The sequence below is a fragment of the Neolamprologus multifasciatus genome, chromosome 15, assembly GCF_963576455.1.
Source record: "Neolamprologus multifasciatus chromosome 15, fNeoMul1.2, whole genome shotgun sequence".
In the NCBI taxonomy this organism is placed as follows: Eukaryota; Metazoa; Chordata; class Actinopteri; order Cichliformes; family Cichlidae; genus Neolamprologus; species Neolamprologus multifasciatus.
In genome coordinates, this window is record NC_140453.1 from 10020451 (window position 1) to 10041392 (window position 20942).

Genomic DNA, 20942 nt, shown 5'->3' on the forward strand with positions numbered 1-20942 from the left:
AACTCACAGTCTGGGGGCCACTTCCGGCCCACATCACCCCTATTTGCAGCCCGTATATTGACGTGAAGAAATATATTGCACTTTGGCCCTTGAAGTTACTTTTCTTTGTTAGGGAGGATTTTTTTATTGTTCAGTGCAATGTTAAAATAAGTTGTTTAAAAAGCAAAAAAAATATTTAATACAAAGGCAATATGAGCAGAGAGCACAAACGTGTCAAGGGACTGGCTGTGTTAGCTCAGTGAGAGAGTTATTTGTAAAGAAAACAATTTTCACTAGCAGTCAAAAACTAATGTGTACACTTATGTCTGCATTTTTATTTTGTTAAGTAGAAGCAAAATTAAAAGTGCTGGCACGTGTCTGGCCATAAAGAGCACCAATTTGTTTTTTTGGTAGTCAATGAAAGGCTTCAGTTAGTTAAGTGAGAAAAATTGTGTTCACATTTGCAGTTTTTTCTTGCTATACAATATTTGAAATAAATAAAAAAAAACACTACATTTTCAGAAATATTTGTGGATGTTTTCTTGTTTGTTTGTTTGTTGTACTACTTAAACACTAAAGTGGGCCTCACATGAGATGTCAGTGCCAGCAGTGGCACTGTCATCTTACATTATTTTCACCCTCGTCGTTGTAAATGTTAAATTCACCTTGAAGAGGTGATTGATCAGGAAAAAAACCGTACACTACTTTAAAATGATGGCTCCCTCTAAAGGGATAAAGTCAAGCACCCAGACCCTCACTTTAGGGATCAAAAGTTACATTTTTCCTTTAGTACTGAAGACTCACAGATTTTACCAGGTCTTTACACACACACACACACACACACACACACACACACACACACACACACACACACACACACTGTGCATTATTTACATGTCATTGCTTGGATTTGAAAAAAACTTTCTCCATTGTCAATAGATGGACAAGGAGACAGCTCGAGAAAGCTGGTTTGCATTGTCTGCTCACGTGAGGTAGCAAGAAGGACAACCCAGCATACCTGAAGATGTTTATTACACGGAGTCTTCTTAATATTTTTATCTGTTTTATTAATGATTTAATTCAAATGTTTTGACGGACTTGACCCACATTTTCAATTTATTAGAATGAACTTCTGTTTGCCATTTCTTTGGGTTTTCCTCCACAGTGTTACATCTGAGTACTTAGAAAACCTTACAGCTGAGTAATGTGTGAGCAGATGCAATTAATTTTTAGTCTGTCTTCATTCAGTCTTACTGAGATTGACTATTTTTCCTTGCTGAGCAGTCTCGCTGTAATATGGAAGTTTGATTTGTGGTGGAGCTGTAATCTGCAAATACAGTCTGCATCTCCACCTGTTCATTTATTTTTGAGGCTTTTCATTGGTTTCCTTGAGTGCCTTGCAAAAGGTGCTTACACCTCTGGTGCGGTGGTTATGTTATTCATACTACACACAGGTACTGTCTAGTATAATATGTATATGCAGTGTTTCATTTTACAGTATACTGCAATGATCGTTCTTCAAGGTAATTTGAACCATCAGACACTTTATACCCTTTGAATTGTTTTTCTGCGCCAGTCTGAAGTTTAGAAATATCTCTATTTATAGAAGGAAAACAAAACTAAAATCAGGCTTTATTTGACAAGCATATGCTGGCATCCATGAAAGAGTGAAATTTAGACACAGACACTCTCCCATGATGCCAGTGGTTTTACTTGGAACCCCTGTTGGTAATGACACATGCAATTTTTCAAACCTTAGCTCATGATTAATAGTAGGCAGGTCAGCTACCACCTCCATAGAGAACAACCTCCATTAGGGTTAAGAAGCTGGGACTCTTCACCTTTTTGTTTTTCAAGCTGCACAAACCTCTTGGATGAGAAGTGAAATGTTTTAAATAAGTCCAGCTGCCTCTCTTAAGACAAACATGATTGACTAGGAACCTACACAGACATGGAGTCAGCATGTCTTGTAGATTTCAAACGACATGCAGATAATGTAAAGACTGTATCCAGCCTTTGTTTATCTTGGGTCTGTGTTTGTGTCCTTCCTGGCAGATAGAACAGTTCATTTTACCTGAGATTTACTGCTTAAAGCACATATGATAAAACACTAAATGGATCCAGGCAATCAAGATTTGAGACTTGCAACATAAGAAAATGTAATTTTTCAGAAGCTGACCACGCTGCAGCTGTCAGCCAGCGACCAGGACAGCGAGCCGGGCGAGCTCATCTACCGCGTCACCAAACAGACGAGCCTGGGACACCTCGAGCATGCTGCCAGTCCAGGTAGACCAGACCTATATGTTAGTGTTTTTAGAAAGGACGCAAAAGTAAAGATGAAAGCCAAACTAAACCAAACCAAACTTTTCCCACTGCTTTGTGAGTAGTTGGCATCCAACCTGCAAACTGCAGATGACTATGGCAATCTGATTGCAACCAAAGCAATCACAATTATGTTTTTGGTGAAGCAGACCCTGATTTCACCTGGCAACCACCACAAACCAGTGGCTTTACCCCCAAAGTTGCCAAGGGTGTGCAGCACTGTGGTCCATTGATCACCTCTCCGGTTTGAGCCTGTCCAAAGACATGCTTGTCAATTGGTGATTCTAAAGTGCCTGTTGGTGTGATGGAAGAAGAAAAAAGTGACGACAGGGTGTGGGGACGGGAGCTGAGCCGAGGAAGCATTCATGCATCAAATACCAAGAGAGTCAGGGGAACACCGGGGGGGACGACAACAAAACTAAAATAGGGAGCTAAGAACTTCACTACTGTATGTTTTCAATGTTTTTGTCACTTTGTACGGAATCAAACTCAAAGTAAGCTTTAAACCCTGCATGGTCGTACTCTCTCCTGCACTCCATATTATCCTTTGTTGATCTACACACGTCTGTTGCTGCCACGGACGTCGCACACTTGTACGTCATTGTCATGAGACACTCTCACGAAGAAAATGACGAGGATTAGTAACGCAGTAATGTAGCCTGCTTACGGGAAAGTAACAGTAATCTAATTACCTTTTTTGCAATAGTAATCTCTTACTTTACTCGTTACTTGAAAAAAGAAATCAGACTATGCGGTGTTGCCCATCTCTGGTCCACATACAGAAAGTATCATAGAAAGATTTAAGGTATCGTGCCACATTTGACCTCTGACCTCTTGTTCATGGTTAGTAAATTAAGAGTCAAAGTGAAAGACAAATTTGAAACTTTGTTACTTATTACCGTTGTTTGGAATAGATAGGAATATAGGGAATTATATATTTTTATTTAAAGACAGGGCTCACATGTTTTCATTTCTAGTCTTTAAACCCTGTCTCTATCCATCTAGTATTAATTGTTTCTGGGAAACAAGTATGTATATTATGCACACACACAAACACACATGCAGCTATTACCTATTTCTTGTTTTTATACCTAAGATGAATTATTGTTGAATGAAGACATTTTTCAAACACATGTAAAATGTGGGCAATTGTGTTTATTGGGTAAAGGAAAAGGCAGAAGGGAGGGAAAGGGGGGGATAGAAAGAATGAAAGAGAGAGATGAGAGAAAACCCCAACAATCCCCTCTGAGCAAGCACCAGGCGACAGTGGATAGGAAAAACTCCTTTTAAAGTGAAAGGAACCTAAAGGAGAAACCTATGGCAGAACCAGGCTCAGGAGGGGGCAGTCAACTGCTGAGACTGGTCGGGGGGTGAGGGTGAAAAAAGTAAAAGGAGGGAGGGGAAGGGGAAGGGGGGAAATGAAGATGGAATAGAGGTGGAGGAAGACGAGGTTACATCGGGTGAGAAGCAGCAGTGTCCCTTCTCCAGAACCAGTGGAAGCGTTTTTTCTTCTTTTTCAAATACTCTTCCACGAGCACTTTCTTCTCAATGATGAGGGTTTTCAGCTCATCGATTGTTTCTGCGTTTTCTTTCTCAAGTTTGTTGCATCTTTTCACCATGTCTTCTACTTGATCTTGTTTTTCTTTAAGCTTGTCTTTCAGTTCTTTAACTGTTTCCTCCTCTATTTGCTTTGCCTCGTGCACATCTGTGTGCATGTCTTCCAGCTGCTGGTTTCTCTTCTGGATTTCTTGAAGTCTACACTGCAGGTCTTTATGTGTTTTCTGTTGTTCTTGCTTTTGCGCCTGGATTTCAGTGTTTTTGTACTTCAAGGTCTTAGAAAGTTCCTCAAGTTCGGTATTTTTTCTCAGCATCTCATTGATGCTACTCTGCATCGCTGAGCATTGATTTTCCAGTTTTTTCTTTTCTCCTTCCAGTACAGTTGTTTTGTACTTCGTTTCGTTATACAATTCTTGGAGTGCTTGATTTTTCCTCTGGAGATTAAGTTTTTCTTCTTCCTGTTGTATTTTCTGTTGGTCTTTTTCTTGAAGCAGCTCTTTATTTCCATGTGCTTTTTTATCAAGCCTGATTTGGAGCGATCTGTGTTTTTCCTCCATCTCGTCAAGCTTGGAGTCCATTTCTTTCTGTTTCATTTCCATTTTCTTCTTGTCTTGAAGCAACTGTTGATTTTTGTGCAGAGTTTTATCATGCTTCACCTGCAGCGCTTTGTATTTTTCCTCCATGGCTTGGAGTTTGCTCTGCAGGTCTCTCTGCTCTACGGGCTCTTGTTTCTTGTCTTGGTGGATCTCTTTATTTTTCTCCAGAGCTTCATCGAGTATTACTTGCAAGCCTTCATTTTGTTTCTCGATGTTCCTCAGCTTGCAATCCATTTCTTCCTTTTGTATTTTCTGTTGGTCTTTCTCATGAAGCATCTCTTTATTTTTGAGCAGTGTTTCCTCAAGAGTTATTTGCAGCATTTTCAGTTTTTCCTCCAAGACTTCAATCTGGGAGTCTGTTTCTTTCTCGAGCATTTCTTGTTGCTCTCTCTCTTGAATGAACTCTTTATTTCTGTGCACTGTTTTTTCAAGCTTGATTTGGAGCAATCTGTGTTTTTCCTCCATCTCGTCAATCTTGGTTTCCATTTCCTTCTGTTTCATTTCCATTTGCTTCTTGTCTTGAAGCAACTGTTGACTTTTGTGCAGAGTTTTATCATGTTTCACCTGCAGCGCTTTGCATTTTTCCTCCATGGCTTGGAGTTTGCTCTGCATGTCTCTCTGCTGTGTGGACTGTTGCTTCTCTTCTTGGTGGATTTCTTTCAGTTTTTGCAGAGCTTCGTCAAGCTTCTCTTGGAGCTCCTGATTCTTCTTCACCATGTTTTCCTGTTTTATGCTCTCTTTTTTCTCCTTTTGGAGCAGATCTTCATTTTTTTCCAGAGCTCCATCAAGCTTTTCTTGGAGTTCCTGATTCTTCTTGAGCATTTTATCCCCTTTAATGCTCTCTTTTTTCTCATTTTGGAGCAGATCTTTAATTTTTTCTAGAGCTCCATCAAGCTTTTCTTGGAGCTCCTGATTCTTCTTGAGCATTTTATCCCCTTTAATGCTCTCTTTTTTCTCATTTTGGAGCAGATTTTTAATTTTTTCTAGAGCTCCATCAAGCGTTTCTTGGAGCTCCTGATTCTTCTTATCTTGGAGAGCCCATTGTTTCTCCTCAATAATACCTTCCCTTTCCTGAAGCTGGTAGGATAATTTTTCTAATTCAGCGCTCTTTCTCTCATTTTCTTCTGTCAGGATCTTAATCTTTTCTCTGTTCATGAGATTTTCATTCTCCATTTCTTCCAATCGCTTTTCCTCTAATTCTACCTGTTCATCCCAAGGAAGAGAGCTGATATAAGGGTCTAGGGACTCATACCATGGAATAGAGCTGGGGTCAGCTTCTTGTCTTTCTTGCTCTTTCTGAGACATGTTGGAGTCTGTATACCGTGAGTACGAAAAGGATCCAAATGTTTGAAAATGCTTTACTGGTGAACGTTTGAATGCTGCTAACATAAGTGCTGCAAATAACGGACTAAAAGTTTTACCTCCTCACCCCTATTTAAGGATTCATGAGGATCAAAGCTTCAAAGGATCAAAGCTTTAGAAGCCTGTGACATCAGAATTCCATAAGCCAATGAGGTTGTCACATGACATTTTTGAATGAGGTCATGTTTTTATATGAATTTTTTAAATAACATCAACATTCCGTAAGCCAGTGAGGTTCTTACATGACTTTTGAATGAGGATAATTCTTTTGTGTTAAAAAAAAGTGTAAAAAGTGTTATTGCAATAACATAAAAAGTGAGTAAAGAAATTAAATAAAAGTACAGTTTTATTTATATAGCACCTTTCAAAACAAATTCATTGTGTCTGAGTTGTATTGGTAACTCGTTGAAGTGTTACTGGGTATCATAACTAGACAGTTTGCGCATACAGTGAGTGAAAGCATTGGGTGGACTGAATCAGGTTAAAATAAATCGATAGAACTCAGTGGATTGGAGTGATAAATCATGAGTTGGTGACGATGTGCCTCTCAGGCAGGGTTACAGTAGCAGACGGCAGAGCTGGAGCGGAAGTTGCACACAGTGGTGTTGGCGATGAGAGGGCTTTTAATTGGACCCCAGCAGAGAGCTGAAACATCAGGATAATTCAGGTGTGTTTAAATGAGCTGCGTTTTTGCTCAGCAGAACTCTCTTTGAGCAAATTATGTTTTAAAAAGTGGCAGCACATCCTGCTCTGCCTGAATATTCTCCAGCAGAGTAAATGTGTCTGTGTGAAGTGCGAAGGAGAAGCTCCATCACTGTTTGTTCCGAAATTAGCCACTCTACCTGCACCTGCTGGCTTGCACACCTCATTGCAATGCAGCGCTCAGGTTTGTTTGGCAGGCACTGAAAATATGTCACATCGTTCATTTATCCTCAATCTGTCCTGTGTTTGCGCTGCAGGTAATTAAGTCCTGGGAGTTTTATCACTGAGCCAAATTATCATACTGTTACACTCCTGTATCTTCTCCTGAGTGCTGGAGGGGAAAGCAAAACCTGACCATTGCCATCTTTTGGGGAAACCTGCAGTCAGCTGAGACGGATGAGTGACGAAACGTTTCTCCCACTTAAAACACTACGTCCAGATGAACAGAATTAACTTTTGGAGATTGACCATTACCAGTTTATCATATAGGCAGGAGACCTTTGGTCAAAGAAATTAATCCATCTAGAAATTATTAATCCATCTGAACTCATTAATATTTGTAGGTACAACTGTGTTCTGGGATATCCTACACTTCCATGTGCAAACATGGATAGCCTGAGGTTAAGAAAAGAGCAAGAAGGTGGTCCCATGATAGTGCAGTTTTTGTTATGGCCTGCAGGGGGAGGCAATTTCCAGACAATTTCTTACTGAGTTTCATTTAATACAACACTATGTGTCGGTTACTAATTGTGGCCCTCTTTATTTATTTAGGGAAAGCGGGCCATGCTTTACAGCATCGTTACCCTGCCTCTAACTTAGGAGTGTGCAGTCAAAATGTGGAAAGTGTTCAGTGTTATAAATATCTCCCTTTTGATTCAAAGCTGAATTTCAAAGCAAACACTGAAGCTGTGTGCAGCAAGGGGCACCAGCGTCTCCTGCCTTTAAGAAGGCTTTTTTGTTTCCACGTTGATAAAACCATGATGGTTTTATTTCACCGTGCTTTTAATGAATCTGTTTTGTCCTTTTCCTTGGTGTTGTGGTTTGGATAGTTATCTGAAAAAAGCAGAAACTCTCTCAGATTGTTAAGTGGTCTAAAAGGCTGATTGGAGAACCACAGCTGAAAATTTCTGTACACCAGACAGTTACAGCGGTCAGCTGGTTTCATTTTTCTTGATGATCCTTCACACAGTGAGAATCGTTTTCTTCCTCCCGGACAAAGGTTTCTGGTCCCAAACTGTGAAAACGACAAGATTTAAAAAGTCACATTTGTGGATTATATGATGGCCAAAATTAGTGTTAAGTTTTGTTGTCAGTATTTTTTGCTGTACTTTTTTGTTTTCTGTTGTTTCTTCGATTCATGAGAACAAATCTAACTACAGTTACATATTAAATACCTGAACCTTAAAATGTTCAAATCAAAGATTCCCAGCTAGTTCCGAACCCAGCGTCCACATAGAAGTAATTGGCAAATTGAAAAAGAAGGTTGGCTGCAAAGTGGTTTGCAGAAGAAACAGCTTAAAAAACACAGCAGATATGAACTTTCGTTCAAATTGTTTATTATATATCTGGCATTAGAGGTGAACATAAACATGTAATGTCATTTCAGCTCTCAATGCCACCGTGGCTGTTCAGAGAGGAAACATCAGTCCTGGTTTCTCAGGTTCTTAATCCTGATCCGCCTCAGAGCAAGTCAGGTAATATCTGCAAGGGATGGATTTTCTCCAAAATGAAATACTCTGTTTGAAGATGAGATCATGTCAGAAAATCAGTGTTGTTCTTCTTTTATATGCTGAAAAGACTGGATCGGTAATCACACCAGCAGAGCCAGGAAGTGTGTTTCCCAGGGTTCAGAGCTGGACGGCTCCCCTGTTGCCTCTCTCAGCGGGGATCAGTCCAGTCTGAGCCTGCTGCAGGCCATGTTGGGTCAGGTGGAGCTGGATAAAAACAAAGACAAATAAAGAAAAAGAAATAAAAATAATTACAAAGAAAATATATTGATTTAAAAGTTTGTGTTAAATGTTGTAAGTCACATCGAAATAGAAAGATCAAGTGTGGGTGGACAGGAATGATTAGATGTCAACAACTTGATTGGATGGCCAAAGTGTGAAATGTGACGTCCTGTGAGGGAAGCGTAAAAAAGCGTGAGCAGGTATAAAAATTAGGTAAAAAAAGACATTCTGGGTTCTTCCATTTTGTCTTTTGCGAGATGAGCAGTTGGGAAGGTTGGATCTAAGAGGTTCACAGTTGAAAGTTCAAGCAGAGACGCTAGAGGGGGCACCACAGCCCAACCTGTGAACTGGTTTCAAATGAATGCCCAGCTGCTTTCCTGTTGGGTGATTTTCATCAACACAGAACACGGGGATAAATGCATTTCTGGTTCCATCCTCTCTCCTCACCAATAAAATGTCCTACTTTGAGTTTGTCTCCACCTGCTGGGCGGTGGCGTGTTTAGGGTGGAGGATGTAGTTGCAGCTATCCTGCAGGTGGAGGTGGTGCAGGACAAGCAGAGCAGCAGGTTTGTGAGTGTTTTGGACTTGAATTAAAAAGACCAAGACGTGCTGATGAGGCTGCTGTGTGAGGTAGAGACAGGTATAAGGATGTGTATAGGGATTGCGTCTCGCTGTATTGCTCAGGCTGCTCTACAGCATCTATTTACAGGCGCGATCCGACTACTGAGCGACACGGGGGCTTTGACCTGCTCCGTCTCCGACCTGGGCAGGTGCACCCCTCCTTAGGTGACTTGGTGGTTCCAGGCTCCCCCAGGATCACCATATCAATGCCGAACTTAGTGCGGACACCCGATCGACATAGCCTACTGCAGCTCAGAGCTCCTGAGCTCAAACGATCCTCCAACCTCAGCCTCCCAATAGCTTTGATTACAGGTACGCGCCATCGCACCCGGCGAGAAGCAGCTACGTTAATAGAAAGTTTTACTTTCTTTCATGTGAGCTCATCAGGTTAGTGCCCATCATCAGCCAAGATGAAATGCTGTAAAAATAAAAAAACCTAATTATTCCAAAATGAGGAAGTCAGCACAGTAATAACAGGTTGTTGTTTTTTGTTGGGGTTTTTTTGACCAAGCAAAACCATGACATAGCCTTTTTAATAAGCCGAAGGACAGCGTATGTGTACGTGTGTGTTTGTATATTATTGTTTTGTGTGTCAGGTTTTTAGCACATCAGTGTCAATGTGAGCACATTCAAAGATGCACACATTTAGTTGTGCAGCAGTAATCAGCTTCCTGTAGTGAATTTTATTAGAATTATGTAGAATGTTTTTACAGTGTGATTCATTATAAAATCCACTAAAGTTCAGGGATGAACGGTGCACAAGTGTCATAAGCAAGTTGTGAGAAAGCTCGTGGTTAAAGCACATTTCAAGTGTATGTTGTGACAATATCAAGAAGAGCAAAGCTTGAATGTCAGAAGTGGGATTCGAACCCACGCCTCCAGAGGAGACTGCGACCTGAACGCAGCGCCTTAGACCGCTCGGCCATCCTGACGTCCGCATGTTAGCTCTGTGGAAGTTACAACCTTAGATACTTTGGGAGACACAAACGTTATACTCCATATAACACATATAGCAGCTGTTGAGCCATGGAAACACATACTCGTGGCGCCCACTTTCTGTGCTGACTTTGAAGTCAGCAGTGCAGTAAGTGAGTGAGGGGAGTGTTTGTGGCTTTTACGCACAAGCGCACCTCAGCACTCAGACACCCCACTCTGTAACTTTGTGTGGTGTACAACTGAATTTCAGACAGCTCTTTGGTACCACATAGTGATTGACAAGTGTTTGTAAAGGGAGAGGTCAAGGAACGCAGCGCCATAGACCGCTCGGCCATCCTGACATTTTGTAAGTTCCACTAATTGAATAATCCCGCGCAGTTGCTGATTTCCATTCGACATACTTGTATGTTAAGTGCATGTAATAAACAAAAACAAATGAAAAATACTTACAAAGAAAATATATTGATTTAAAAGTTTGTGCTAAATGTTGTAAGTCAGATCGAAATAGAAAGATCAGGTGTGGGTGGACAGGAATGATTAGATGTCAACAACTTGATTGGATGGCCAAAGTGTGAAATGTGACGTCCTGTGAGGGAAGCGTGAAAAAGTGTGAGCAGGTATAAAAATTAGGTAAAAAAAAAAAAAAAAAGACATTCTGAGTTCTTCCATTTGGTCTTTTGCGAGATGAGCAGTTGGGAAGGTTGGATCTAAGAGGTTCACAGTTGAAAGTTCAAGCAGAGACACTAGAGAGGGAACTACAGCCCAACCTGTGAACTGGTTTCAAATGAATGCCCAGCTGCTTTCCTGTTGGGTGATTTTCATCAACACAGAACACGGGGATAAATGCATTTCTGGTTCCATCCTCTCTCCTCACCAATAAAATAAGAATAAAATCTGCATTAGCTCAACGTAGTTTAGTCAGATAAGTGTTGTTTACATACATAATTGTTTTGCGACCATAAACATGCATGTGTTATCATCAAATTTTCATGGCATGCTGCTGTTACACATGTTACAGATTTAAAACAAGTGGGGCTTAAAACTTTACTTTGGAAGACATAAAGATTATACTTCACAAGACACATAGCTGCTGTTCAGTCATGGAAACCCATACCACGATGCTCATGTTTGTTTTTTGATGTTAAAGACAGAGGAGGTTTAGTGCTGTACAGTTGTTGAGTCAGCAGCGTGTTTGTGACTTTTGTCACTTTGTGTGGTGTGCAACTGAATTTCAGACAGCTCTTTAGTACTACTCTTTAGCGATTGACAAGTGTTTTGTAAAGGCAGACGTCAAGGTTAGCTGCTTGATTTTATACGGCGTTCACTGAAAACACAATTCATACAGAAATTCAAAGTGCCAGAGAAGACATGTAGTATGGTTTCACCTCCCAAAACTCAGGTCCCACCGAGATTTGAACTCAGATCGCTGGATTCAGAGTCCAGAGTGCTAGCCATTACACCATGGAACCTCTGTCGTAGCGTTTATACTGTCAGGTCGTGGCAACCTGCCAAAAAGTATTCTGAATTAAGTAAGAACGGTTCCATGTAAACCCATGCCGGAGGTGGATCAGATGAGAAATAGTATATCATCATGCGCAATTGTGCAGCCCAATAGTACCACTGAAAGTTAGGACCCTTAAGCCCACCCTTGTCAAATGGCAGATATAATAGAGTTAACCAAAGCCGACGGTGATGATTTTCCCAAATAAAATTGGTAATAATTTTCTTTAAGTTAAGAAAAAGACCTACAGGTACTTGTAGAGGGATATTCTGAAATAAGTAGAGGATTTTAGGGAGTACGCTCATCTTCACAATAATATGATATGGGAAGATTTGTCTACCTATCTACAACCTCTGGCAAAGCGGATGGCACAGCACAGAAGAAGTCAAGGCCCAGCCAAAAGTGAGTTTCAACAATGAGATGGGATTCATGATAAAAAATGAAAAATGTCAATGTGATGACATCCAAAGAGGGAGCTCGCAGTTCCCAGTTTTCATGCTGATGTTAAAGTCAGAGGAGGTTTAGAGATGTGGAGTCAGTGAGTCAGGAGAGTGTTTGTTACTATTACGCACAAGTCAGCACTCAGACACCCCATCGTGTAACTTTGTGTGGTGTACAAATGAATTTCAGACAGCTCGTTAGCACCACATAGTGATTGACAAGTATTTGTAAAGACAGAGGTCATGGTTAGCTGCTTGATTTTATACACCTCTCACTGAAAACACAATTGTAGCACAGTTCTGGTGTGCCAGAGAAGACATGCAGAATGGTTTCACCTCCAAAAAGCAGGTCTCTCCAAGATCACTGGATTCTAGGTCCACAGTGCTAACCATTACACCATGGAAGCACTACTTAAAAAAAAGGTATGACTACCAGATTGTTGCACTGTGACAGCACCATACCAGACTGAACCCAGAAAAAAAAAGTGGGATAAAATAAGACAGATTATAGTTACTAAATGACTACAAATCACTTTAAATTGGAAAAAGGAAAGAACATTAAAAGCAAAAAACAGAAATAAATAAATACATAAGAGAACAAAAGAAAAGAAAGACTCTAGCTCATAAGAGGGAAAAATTGATTGAAATGATCAAAAACCTCACCTTATGATAGTTCTTGTTTTAAATACAATATTTGAGCGAGCTGACTGGAATTATCTCGATACTGTTAGATAATAATCATATATTGTTATATTTGTGTCTTTAAAAAAGATAATTCCTCAGTGGACAACTCCTGATAAACCTTTTTACAAGACATTCATTCAAATCTGTGGTTATAAGGTGACACAGTCTCACCAAAATTCAACAATAGAAGATTGGAAAATTGTTGCCTGTTCTTCATATTCTATAAAATAATATGTTTTTAGTTGCTGTCTGTGAGGCCCACATTTAATGAGCTGGATTTACAAAAACATAGTAAGTATTTCAGCTGAGCCCATGATAATGCAGAATAACATTGGCGGGGGATTTTTCACTTGAATGAATACTTTTAATTTTGAAAATTTAAATTGGATTTTTTTAATACATTTTAAAAATTGTGCAGTTTATTTGTAGTATAATATAGTATTGTAGGTACTTTCATAAAGTACGTAAACAATTCCTCATCACTCCTCATTGTCATTTAGTGGTTAAAGGATGATATCCTCCTATCGTCATGATAGTGAGACATTGCTAATGAAGCTGTAAAACTTGAGAAGGCCACATAAGAGTACAAATCTGTGATTTAGTTACAAAATAGCATATTTTATTGTACCTGGTGTACCAGGTAACTGAAAGTGATATTGCTGCAGGGTGAACTACAGTATAATTATTACCTAGAATTAATCTCACTGGATCTCCTGAGTAAGGGTGTGTAACTGTAAAATACAGACAAGGAAAAGCCAACAGGACGTGTCCTAGTAAAGTGCTGCAAAACTATGTGCTGGCATAACAACTTCAGTGCTCCTTGTTAGTGAAGCTCAAGATCACTGTCTAATACAGGGGTCTCAAACTCACAGTCTGGGGGCCACTTCCGGCCCACATCACCCCTATTTGCAGCCCGTATATTGACGTGAAGAAATATATTGCACTTTGGCCCTTGAAGTTACTTTTCTTTGTTAGGGAGGATTTTTTTTATTGTTCAGTGCAATGTTAAAATAAGTTCTTTAAAAAGCAAAAAAATTATTTAATACAAAGGCAATATGAGCAGAGAGCACAAACGTGTCGAGGTACTGGCTGTGGTAGCTCAGTGAGAGAGTTATTTGTAAAGAAAACAATTTTCACTAGCAGTCAAAAACTAATGTGTACACTACATTTTCAGAAATATTTGTGGATGTTTTCTTGTTTGTTTGTTTCTTGTACTACTTAAACACTAAAGTGGGCCTCACATGAGATGTCAGTGCCAGCAGTGGCACTGACATCTTACATTATTTTCACCCTCTTTGTTGTAAATGTTAAATTCACCTTGAAGAGGTGATTGATGAGAAAAAAAAAAGTACACTACTTTAAAATGATGGTTCCCTCTAAAGGGATAAAGTCAAGCACTCAGACCCTCACTTTAGGCATCAAAAGTTACACTTTTCCTTTAATACTGAAGACTCACAGATTTTACCAGGTCTTTACACACACACACACACACACACACACACACACACACACACACACTGTGCATTATTTACATGTCATTGCTTGGATTTGAAAAAAACTTTCTCCATTGTCAATAGATGGACAAGGAGACAGCTCGAGAAAGCTGGTTTGCATTGTCTGCTCACGTGAGGTAGCAAGAAGGACAACCCAGCATACCTGAAGATGTTTATTACACGGAGTCTTCTTAATATTTTTATCTGTTTTATTAATGATTTAATTCAAATGTTTTGACGGACTTGACCCACATTTCCAATTTATTAGAATGAACTTCTGTTTGCCATTTCTTTGGGTTTTCCTCCACAGTGTTACATCTGAGTACTTAGAAAACCTTACAGCTGAGTAATGTGTGAGCAGATGCAATTAATTTTTAGTCTGTCTTCATTCAGTCTTACTGAGATTGACTATTTTTCCTTGCTGAGCAGTCACGCTGTAATATGGAAGTTTGATTTGTGGTGGAGCTGTAATCTGCAAACACAGTCTGCATCTCCACCTGTTCATTTATTTTTGAGGCTTTTCATTGGTTTCCTTGAGTGCCTTGCAAAAGGTGCTTACACCTCTGGTGCGGTGGTTATGTTATTCATACTACACACAGGTACTGTCTAGTATAATATGTATATGCAGTGTTTCATTTTACAGTATACTGCAATGATCGTTCTTCAAGGTAATTTGAACCATCAGACACTTAATACCCTTTGAATTGTTTTTCTGCGCCAGTCTGAAGTTTAGAAATATCTCTATTTATAGAAGGAAAACAAAACTAAAATCAGGCTTTATTTGACAAGCATATGCTGGCATCCATGAAAGAGTGAAATTTAGACGCAGACACTCTCCCATGATGCCAGTGGTTTTACTTGGAACCCCTGTTGGTAATGACACATGCAATTTTTCAAACCTTAGCTCATGATTAATAGTAGGCAGGTCAGCTACCACCTCCATAGAGAACAACCTCCATTAGGGTTAAATAGCTGGGACTCTTCACCTTTTTGTTTTTCAAGCTGAACAAACCTCTTGGATGAGAAGTGAAATGTTTTAAATAAGTCCAGCTGCCTCTCTTAAGACAAACATGATTGACTAGGAACCTACACAGACATGGAGTCAGCATGTCTTGTAGATTTCAAACGACATGCAGATAATGTAAAGACTGTATCCAGCCTTTGTTTATCTTGGGTCTGTGTTTGTGTCCTTCCTGGCAGATAGAACAGTTCATTTTACCTGAGATTTACTGCTTAAAGCACATATGATAAAACACTAAATGGATCCAGGCAATCAAGATTTGAGACTTGCAACATAAGAAAATGTAATTTTTCAGAAGCTGACCACGCTGCAGCTGTCAGCCAGCGACCAGGACAGCGAGCCGGGCGAGCTCATCTACCGCGTCACCAAACAGACGAGCCTGGGACACCTCGAGCATGCTGCCAGTCCAGGTAGACCAGACCTATATGTTAGTGTTTTTAGAAAGGACGCAAAAGTAAAGATGAAAGCCAAACTAAACCAAACCAAACTTTTCCCACCGCTTTGTGAGTAGTTGGCATCCAACATGCAAACTGCAGATGACTATGGCAATCTGATTGCAACCAAAGCAATCACAATTATGTTTTTGGTGAAGCAGACCCTGATTTCACCTGGCAACCACCACAAACCAGTGGCTTTACCCCCAAAGTTGCCAAGGGTGTGCAGCGCTGTGGTCCATTGATCACCTCTCCGGTTTGAGCCTGTCCAAAGACATGCTTGTCAATTGGTGATTCTAAAGTGCCTGTTGGTGTGATGGAAGTTTTCAAAAAAGTGACGACAGGGTGTGGGGACGGGAGCTGAGCCGAAGAAGCATTCATGCATCAAATACCAAGAGAATCAGGGGAACACCGGGGGGGACGACAACAAAACTAAAACAGGGAGCTAAGAACTTCACTACTGTATGTTTTCAATGTTTTTGTCACTTTTTACAGAATCAAACTCAAAGTAAGCTTTAAACCCTGCATGGTCGTACTCTCTCCTGCACTCCATCCTTTGTTGATCTACACACGTCTGTTGCTGCCACAGACGTTGCACACTTGTACGTCATTGTCATGAGACACTCTCACGAAGAAAATGACGAGGATTAGTAACGCAGTAATGTAGCCTGCTTACGGGAAAGTAACATTAATCTAATTACCTTTTTTGCAATAGTAATCCCTTACTTTACTCGTTACTTGAAAAAAGAAATCAGACTATGCGGTGTTGCCCATCACTGGTCCACATACAGAAAGTATCATAGAAAGATTTAAGGTATCGTGCCACATTTGGCCTCTGACCTCTTGTTCATGCTTAGTAAATTAAGAGTCAAAGTGAAAGACAAATTTGAAACTTTGTTACTTATTACCGTTGTTTGGAATAGATAGGAATATAGGGAATTATATATTTTTATTTAAGACAGGACTCACATGTTTTCATTTCTAGTCTTTAAACCCTGTCTCTATCCATCTAGTATTAATTGTTACTGGGAAACAAGTATGTATATTATGCACACACACAAACACACATGCAGCTATTACCTATTTCTTGTTTTTATACCTAAGATGAATTATTGTTGAATGAAGACATTTTTCAAACACATGTAAAATGTGGGCAATTGTGTTTATTGGGTAAAGGAAAAGGCAGAAGGGGGAAAGGGGGGGATAGAAAGAATGAAAGAGAGAGATGAGAGAAAACCCCAACAATCCCCTCTGAGCAAGCACCAGGCGACAGTGGATGGGAAAAACTCCTTTTAAAGTGAAAGGAACCTAAAGGAGAAACCTATGGCAGAACCAGGCTCAGGAGGGGGCAGTCAACTGCTGAGACTGGTCGGGGGGTGAGGGTGAAAAAAGTAAAAGGAGGGAGGGGAAGGGGAAGGGGGGAAATGAAGATGGAATAGAGGTGGAGGAAGACGAGGTTACATTGGGTGAGAAGCAGCAGTGTCCCTTCTCCAGAACCAGTGGAAGCGTTTTTTCTTCTTTTTCAAATACTCTTCCACGAGCACTTTTTTCTCAATGATGAGGGTTTTCAGCTCATCGATTGTTTCTGTGTTTTCTTTCTCAAGTTTATTGCATCTTTTCACCATGTCTTCTACTTGATCTTGTTTTTCTTTAAGCTTGTCTTTCAGTTCTTTAACTGTTGCCTCCTCTATTCGCTTTGCCTCGTGCACATCTGTGTGCATGTCTTCCAGCTGCTGGTTTCTCTTCTGGATTTCTTGAAGTCTACACTGCAGGTCTTTATGTGTTTTCTGTTGTTCTTGCTTTTGCGCCTGGATTTCAGTGTTTTTGTACTTCAAGGTCTTAGAAAGTTCCTCAAGTTCGGTATTTTTTCTCAGCGTCTCATTGATGCTACTCTGCATCGCTGAGCATTGTTTTTCCAGTTTTTTCTTTTCTCCTTCCAGTACAGTTGTTTTGTACTTCGTTTCGTTATACAATTCTTGGAGTGTTTGATTTTTCCTCTGGAGATTAAGTTTTTCTTCTTCCTGTTGTTTTTTCTGTTGGTCTATCTCGTGAAGCAACTCTTTATTTTTGAGCAGTGTTTCCTCAAGAGTTATTTGGAGCATTTTCAGTTTTTCCTCCAAGACTTCAAACTTGTGGTCTGTTTCTTTCTCGAGCATTCCTTGTTGCTCTCTCTCTTGAATGAACTCTTTATTTCTTTGCACTTTTTTATCATGCCTGATTTGGAGCGATCTGTGTTTTTCCTCCATCTCGTCAAGCTTGGAGTCCATTTCTTTCTGTTTCATTTCCATTTTCTTCTTGTCTTGAAGCAACTGTTGATTTTTGTGCAGAGTTTTATCATGTTTCACCTGCAGAGCTTTGTATTTTTCCTCCATGGCTTGGAGTTTGCTCTGCAGGTCTCTCTGCTCTACAGGCTCTTGTTTCTTGTCTTGGAGGATCTCCTTATTTCTCTCCAGAGCTTCATCAAGCATTACTTGCAAGCCTTCATTTTGTTTCTCAATGTTCCTCAGCTTGCAATCCATTTCTTCCTTTTGTATTTTCTGTTGGTCTATCTTGTGAAGAAACTCTTTATTTCTCTCCAGAGCTTCATCAAGCATCACTTGCAAGCCTTCATTCTGTTTCTTGATGTGCCTCAGCTTGCAATCCATTTCTTCCTTTTGTATTTTCTGTTGGTCTTTCTCGTGAAGCATCTCTTTATTTTTGAGCAGTGTTTCCTCAAGAGTTATTTGGAGCATTTTCAGTTTTTCCTCCAAGACTTCAATCTGGGAGTCTGTTTCTTTCTCGAGCATTTCTTGTTGCTCTCTCTCTTGAATGAACTCTTTATTTCTGTGCACTGTTTTCTCAAGCTTGATTTGGAGCGATCTGTGTTTTTCCTCCATCTCGTCAAGCTTGGAGTCCATTTCCTTCTGTTTCATTTCCATTTGCTTCTTGTCTTGAAGCAACTGTTGACTTTTGTGCAGAGTTTTATCATGTTTCACCTGCAGCACTTTGTATTTTTCCTCCATTGCTTGGAGTTTTCTCTGCATGTCTCTCTGCTGTGTGGACTGTTGCTTCTCTTCTTGGTGGATTTCTTTCAGTTTTTCCAGAGCTTCGTCAAGCTTCTCTTGGAGCTCCTGATTCTTCTTGACCACGTTTTCCTGTTTTATGCTCTCTTTTTTCTCATTTTGGAGCAGATCTTTATTTTTTTCCAGAGCTCCATCAAGCTTTTCTTGGAGCTCCTGATTCTTCTTGAGCATTTTATCCCCTTTAATGCTCTCTTTTTTCTCATTTTGGAGCAGATCTTTAATTTTTTCTAGAGCTTCATCAAGCTTTTCTTGGAGCTCGTGATTCTTCTTATCTTGGAGAGCCCATTGTTTCTCCTCAATAATACCTTCCCTTTCCTGAAGCTGGTAGGATAATTTTTCTAATTCAGCGCTCTTTCTCTCATTTTCTTCTGTCAGGATCTTAATCTTTTCTCTGTTCATGAGATTTTCATTCTCCATTTCTTCCAATCGCTTTTCCTCTAATTCTACCTGTTCATCCCATGGAAGAGAGCTGATATAAGGGTCTAGGGACTCATACCATGGAATAGAGCTGGGGTCAGCTTCTTGTCTTTCTTGCTCTTTCTGAGACATGTTGGAGTCTGTATACCGTGAGTACGAAAAGGATCCAAATGTTTGAAAATGCTTTACTGGTGAACGTTTGAATGCTGCTAACATAAGTGCTGCAAATAACGGACTAAAAGTTGTACCTCCTCACCCCTACTTAAGGATTCATGAGGATCAAAGCTTCAAAGGATCAAAGCTTTAGAAGCCTGTGACATCAGAATTCCATAAGCCAATGAGGTTGTCACATGACATTTTTGAATGAGGTAATGTTTTTGTATGAATTTTTTAAATAACATCAACATTCCGTAAGCCAGTGAGGTTCTTACATGACTTTTGAATGAGGATAATTCTTTTGTGTTAAAAAAAAAGTGTAAAAAGTGTTATTGCAATAACATAAAAAGTGAGTAAAGAAATTAAATAAAAGTACAGTTTTATTTATATAGCACCTTTCAAAACAAATTCATTGTGTCTGAGTTGTATTGGTAACTCGTTGAAGTGTTACTGGGTATCATAACTAGACAGTTTGCGCATACAGTGAGTGAAAGCATTGGGTGGACTGAATCGGGTTAAATTAAATCGATAGAACTGAGTGGATTGTATTGATCAGAGCGTTAGAACAACAACTAAAGGAAACTTTGATTAATCTGAAAAGAACTAATATAGGTTAACAGGTAGGTGATACAAATCAGGATTTAAAACCATTTTTGGTTTGTTTGTTTTTCTGTTTGACTCCTTGTTTTATTCAATATTGCATTTTATATGATAGTATTATGGGTTTGTTAAACTGTTCCATGTGAAAATGTTGGGAAATGAAATATCACAGGTGGAAATCAATGAAAGTGGAAATTCAGAAGAAATTCTGTCCTTTTCCTCATTAATGCACATCATAGATAACTATGTAATGTGTCTGTTGCACACTTTGTATGTCAGGAATAACCATAAATGTGTTGTCTTACAAACGGCTGTATCAGGTCTTCACATCCACAATAAGCGAGGATAAAAGAACTCCTGGAAAGCAAAAAAAATGTGGTTCTTGTTTTTAAGACAGTCACATTTAGTTTCACACTGCATGATTCTGGATTGTTGCAGACAAACCTGATTATGTTTCCCACTGGGTTTTATACTTCAGAGGCAACACAGAGTAAAGAGAAGCATTGTTATTTCAGTGTAACTTTAGTCTCAGTTTAGTTTTATCCCCTTGTAAATTTGATAAGAGCCAAATCGAGGAAACAAACTCAGTGTGTGGCCAGAAAATGCCATGATGGCTTACAAACACATGTCAGAACAAAATATGAAGGATAAGACATCACACGTATAACGGAAAGAGACGCAGAAGAATTCATCTCTGAAATTTCTCCCTTTATTGAACTGGCATTTGCCCGAGACCACCGGAATTGGTGGGATGGACACAAACAAAATCAGAGGTAGACAAAAATCCGTCAGGAGGGATCAGGAGAGAACAACGGTCTGCCAAGCCATTCCCTAAATGTGTCTGTGTGAAGTGCGAAGGAGGAGCTTAGCATTAGCCACTCCACCTGCACCTGCTGGCTTGCACACCTCATTGCAATGCAGCGCTCAGGTTTGTTTGGTAGGCACTGAAAATATGTCACATCGTTCATTTATCCTCAATCTGTGCTGTGTTTGCGCTGCAGGTAATTAAGTCCTGGGAGTTTTATCACTGAGCCAAATTATCATACTGTTACACTCCTGTATCTTCTCCTGAGTGCTGGAGGGGAAAGCAAAACCTGACCATTGCCATCT

At 39.8% G+C, this 20942-nt stretch overlaps 1 protein-coding gene, 1 long non-coding RNA gene and 3 other non-coding genes across 5 annotated transcripts; 1 reads left to right on the plus strand and 4 right to left on the minus strand.

Moving 5' to 3' along the window:
- Positions 1 to 1977: 1977 nt before the first annotated feature.
- On the plus strand, positions 1978 to 8481 carry LOC146501593 (uncharacterized). Its single transcript, XR_014869545.1, has 3 exons — positions 1978 to 2265; positions 8125 to 8212; positions 8316 to 8481. It is a non-coding gene; the product is annotated as an uncharacterized LOC146501593 (long non-coding RNA).
- On the minus strand, positions 3439 to 20231 carry LOC146501594 (uncharacterized). Its single transcript, XM_085133712.1, has 3 exons — positions 17614 to 20231; positions 12768 to 12783; positions 3439 to 5177 (listed from the first exon to the last, which is right to left on the minus strand). Exons 1-3 carry the CDS (start codon positions 19290 to 19292, stop codon positions 3753 to 3755), a joined length of 3120 nt encoding a protein of 1039 aa, XP_084989838.1. The 5' UTR covers positions 19293 to 20231; the 3' UTR covers positions 3439 to 3752.
- Positions 9123 to 9421, minus strand: LOC146501595 (signal recognition particle RNA). Its single transcript, XR_014869679.1, has one exon.
- Positions 9938 to 10020, minus strand: trnal-cag (transfer RNA leucine (anticodon CAG)). Its single transcript has one exon. It is a non-coding gene; the product is annotated as a tRNA-Leu (tRNA).
- Positions 11422 to 11493, minus strand: trnaq-cug (transfer RNA glutamine (anticodon CUG)). The gene has a single exon. It is a non-coding gene; the product is annotated as a tRNA-Gln (tRNA).
- Positions 20232 to 20942: the final 711 nt, after the last annotated feature.